The sequence below is a fragment of the Moschus berezovskii genome, chromosome 23 (genome assembly GCF_049115385.1).
Source record: "Moschus berezovskii isolate FMDL1 chromosome 23, NW_MosBer_1.0, whole genome shotgun sequence".
Classification (NCBI taxonomy): Eukaryota; Metazoa; Chordata; class Mammalia; order Artiodactyla; family Moschidae; genus Moschus; species Moschus berezovskii.
This window is the reverse complement of record NC_142482.1, coordinates 41,808,451-41,812,102: the sequence shown is the minus strand read 5'-3', so window position 1 is coordinate 41,812,102 and position 3,652 is coordinate 41,808,451. Positions and strand designations below refer to the sequence as shown.

At 38.9% G+C, this 3,652-nt stretch overlaps 1 protein-coding gene across 1 annotated transcript; it reads right to left on the bottom strand.

Moving 5' to 3' along the window:
* Nucleotides 1-1,925: 1,925 nt before the first annotated feature.
* On the bottom strand, nucleotides 1,926-2,900 carry LOC148774177 (olfactory receptor 2B8-like). The gene has a single exon (XM_088831470.1). It carries the CDS (start codon nucleotides 2,862-2,864, stop codon nucleotides 1,926-1,928), a length of 939 nt encoding a protein of 312 aa, XP_088687596.1. The 5' UTR covers nucleotides 2,865-2,900.
* Between the last annotated feature and the right edge of the window lie 752 nt (nucleotides 2,901-3,652).

Here is a 3,652-nt window from a genome sequence, read left to right as displayed (position 1 = left end):
TGGCAGTCCTCAGGAGCAGACAAGTAGCTGCTCACTCAGGAAAATAAGCTTTGTGACTTCATGTGACCTTGAGGGTTTCTGCACCAAAGAAGGTATCATTGAGGGATTTTTAAGTGACTATTGGGGCATAGCTATCAAGACCTGATTGAGAGGGGGAAATTTCTCACCATTCAGAGTACACAGCACTCCAAACTGCTATTAATCAGGTATATGCTCAGCATTACAGTGGGGTGAAAATACTTGGTTTCACAAGTGTTTAATTCAAGAGTGAAGAGTGTGGTGCTGTTAGGAATATAGATAGAATCTTGACCCTGTATATAACTTACCCACACTGCCATGTCCAGCTAGCAAGACCACTTCTCAGGCAAATTGACTGAGAGGATTTGAGACCCAGGAGGATGGTTAGCTGCTAAGATTGGGAACTGTGTGATAGTTGTCATGCTTTTGTCTCCGCTAAGAGACACAAATGTACTTACTTGCCTAGTGGTACACGCTGGGGAAATCTACCAAAAATCATAAATATTTCTTTGATGATGGCACAGTCAAAGCTCTAACCTCCATAAAAAAAATACACTGTTTATGACATTTAACTTATGCAAAATAACAGAACCTATACCTGAAAATAAATTTATGCTGTAAACTGATTTTGAGTGGGGATATAAGACCTAGAATGACAGATTAATTTTTTATGGAATATTTATTTTTCTACTCATAATTCAGAACTCTGTAGACAGCTATTACTAAAGCTTAGGTGTGTATTTTTAAATTAGAAGACATAACATTTATTTTTTTCAATTTCCTTCTGATGAGTCTGAGGACACCTCCACCAAACATAGGATATCCTGGGAATCAGGGGCCCTTTTCAATATTTTTACACTTCACTAAATCTGAATTTCACGGAAAGTTTGGGATAGGAGATTCTAAGGTCTTAACCAAGTGATGCCTAAATCAAAGACCTTATAAAATGACATGATGAGAATAATCTAAACATATTTTACCTTTTGAAAATTTTGCTGCATCACAGTAGGTAAAATGTATAGAATATGCAGTAGAACTTGGGTCATATGCTACTCAGATATAATGCCCTCAAAATTTCCTCATTTAAAAATCTCAATTCAGAGAGGAACTAGGTGGTTTACAAAATTAAAATAACCAACTTTATACCTCACATCAGTGTTTCTCTCCTGCTGTGTACAAAAATGCATGTAAGAACTACCTGGTGTTCTTACCAAAGAAGGGCTACCACTGTCACTGCCAGCAGGGCATCACACCCTTCACTCAGCGAGTCCCATGCACGGCCTTCTCTGAAATGATCCTGCACAGTATGGCTGATGCACTGCTGAGGTTATAGTGGCACCTGATGTCTGAATGTCTATATCGGGATTAGTGCAGCAAGATTTTCTTTGAGATTCAACTGTGTTTTCCCCACAAGTGCTCCACCTACATCAGTGAAAAACACCTGATCAAACCGTCAAACCATGGAATTTTAGTAGAGCCATGATCAAAATAAACGAATGAATGATATCTTCTAGTAACTCCTAGAAAATATTATTAATAATATTCCTTACAGTGTTTCCGTGGTTTTATGTTCTTATTTGGGCTTCAAGTAATATAAACACATGTCTTTTTGCAAATAGATGTAGAACAATGTACCCAAATGGGAGTGCAAATAAGAAAAATCCTTGGAGATTTTTAAAACAGTAACTACCAAGCAGATGCTGTCAGAACACTGAATCAGCATCTCTGGAAGTTGAAATGAATACATGAACGTAGAATCTGAACAATCATTTTTCAATGGGAAAGAAGTAAACAAATTCCCTTCAGAGTTGTCAGAGGGGATTTGAGATGACTCGTGCGAGACACACAGATGCATCTAAAGAGCACTGGTGTTCAAGGTCCTTCCATTAAACTGTCCTCCTCACCCATCATCTGGAGTCAGAGTCCTTCCAAAGTACCTTCTTCATCGCTCCCTTCACATCCCTGTTCCTCAGTGTATATATGAGGGGGTTGGTCATGGGGATAATGACAGTGTAGAAGAGAGACATGAACTTGTCCTGATCCTGGGAGTCCCTGCTGCTGGGCCGAAAATACACAGAGATGGCTGTGCCAAAGAACAGGGAGACCACCGTGAGGTGGGATCCACACGTGCCAAATGCTTTTCTCTGCCCTGCAGTGGACTTGATTCTTAAGACCGCCCTGACAATCCGACCATAGGAGAACATGATTAATGAAACAGGTGTGAGAAGAATGATGACACTGCCAAAGAAGGTCACATACACATTCATAGTGGTGTCAACACAGGCAAGTTTGAGAAAAGGAGGGATCTCACAAAAGAAGTGCTCTAATTTATTTCTCCCACAAAGTGGTAAAAGGAAGACAAGCACTGTCTGCAACAAGGAAATGGCAAAACCAATGATCCATGAAGCAGAAGCCATCAGGGCACACAGACGGGGGTGCATGATTACTGTGTAGTGAAGGGGCCTGCAAACAGCCGCATAACGGTCAATTGCCATAACTCCTAAGAGAATACATTCTGTACATCCCAAACCTAGAGAGATGAACATTTGAACTACACAGCCACCAAAGGAGATGGATTTGTCTGCTCCACTGAGATTAACCAGGAACTGGGGAATGATGCTGGTGGTGTAGCACATGTCCAAAAAGCTCAGGTTAGAGAGGAAAAAGTACATCGGGGTGTGAAGACGTGGGTCCAAGAAGGATAATGCAATGATGGTTGTGTTTCCCAGCAAAGTGAAGACGTAGAAGATCCCAAGAATTACCAAGAGGACCAGCTCAAGCTGAGGCCTGTCAGAGAAACCTAGTAGGATAAACCCAGTGAAAGAACTTCCATTTTTCTGTTCCATCCTTTGCTAGCACAGGGCGCCTGTCAAACCAAGCATTTAATAATTTATGAAAGGTATTTTCCAAAAAAGAGCAGCGTTGAAGAGGAAATCTATCATGTTCAAAGGCATGGCCATGGGATTTTATATACAACTATTGGAATAAATCATGTGCCCATTGAAATTGTTCTATACTATTCACAAAAAGTTATATATTGCGCTTTAATATGAGGAAAAAATAAATAAAACACTAAGATCAAATAATGAACCTTGGTTTGCATCTTTCATAGATATGTCTTTCAGATTGAGATTAATGGGATTGAAGTACAATCTTAATATATGTACATTTTAGAGAAATTGGAAATAAGGGAAAATCAAGGCAGAATGATTAGAAAGAGTAAGAAAGATGTAGACAGAGGGAGAAAGTTTATTTTAAATATGTATCTCATAATTCTACATAACTGTATGTGTACATACCTCACATGTAATTGAATAATACCAAAAAAATCTCTAAAATGCATTCAGATATAGAATTTTATAACCTAGAACATACTTATACAAAGGGTTATATTACATTTGAAGTATCACTAAGAGTGCTGCAAGCAAACATTTTGGCAGAATTGTTGTCTCTCTACTCCTAATACATTATATTTGTGAATGTTATACCCCAATCTTTTTGTATAGTAGTAAAAAATAAACTGTTGAGAGTTTGAAAATATCGCCATTCAATTATAGTGCTTAACACTTACCCTCGAGAGACGCCAGCTCTGGCGGCGTACTCCTTGGAAGGAAAGTTATGACCAACCTAGATA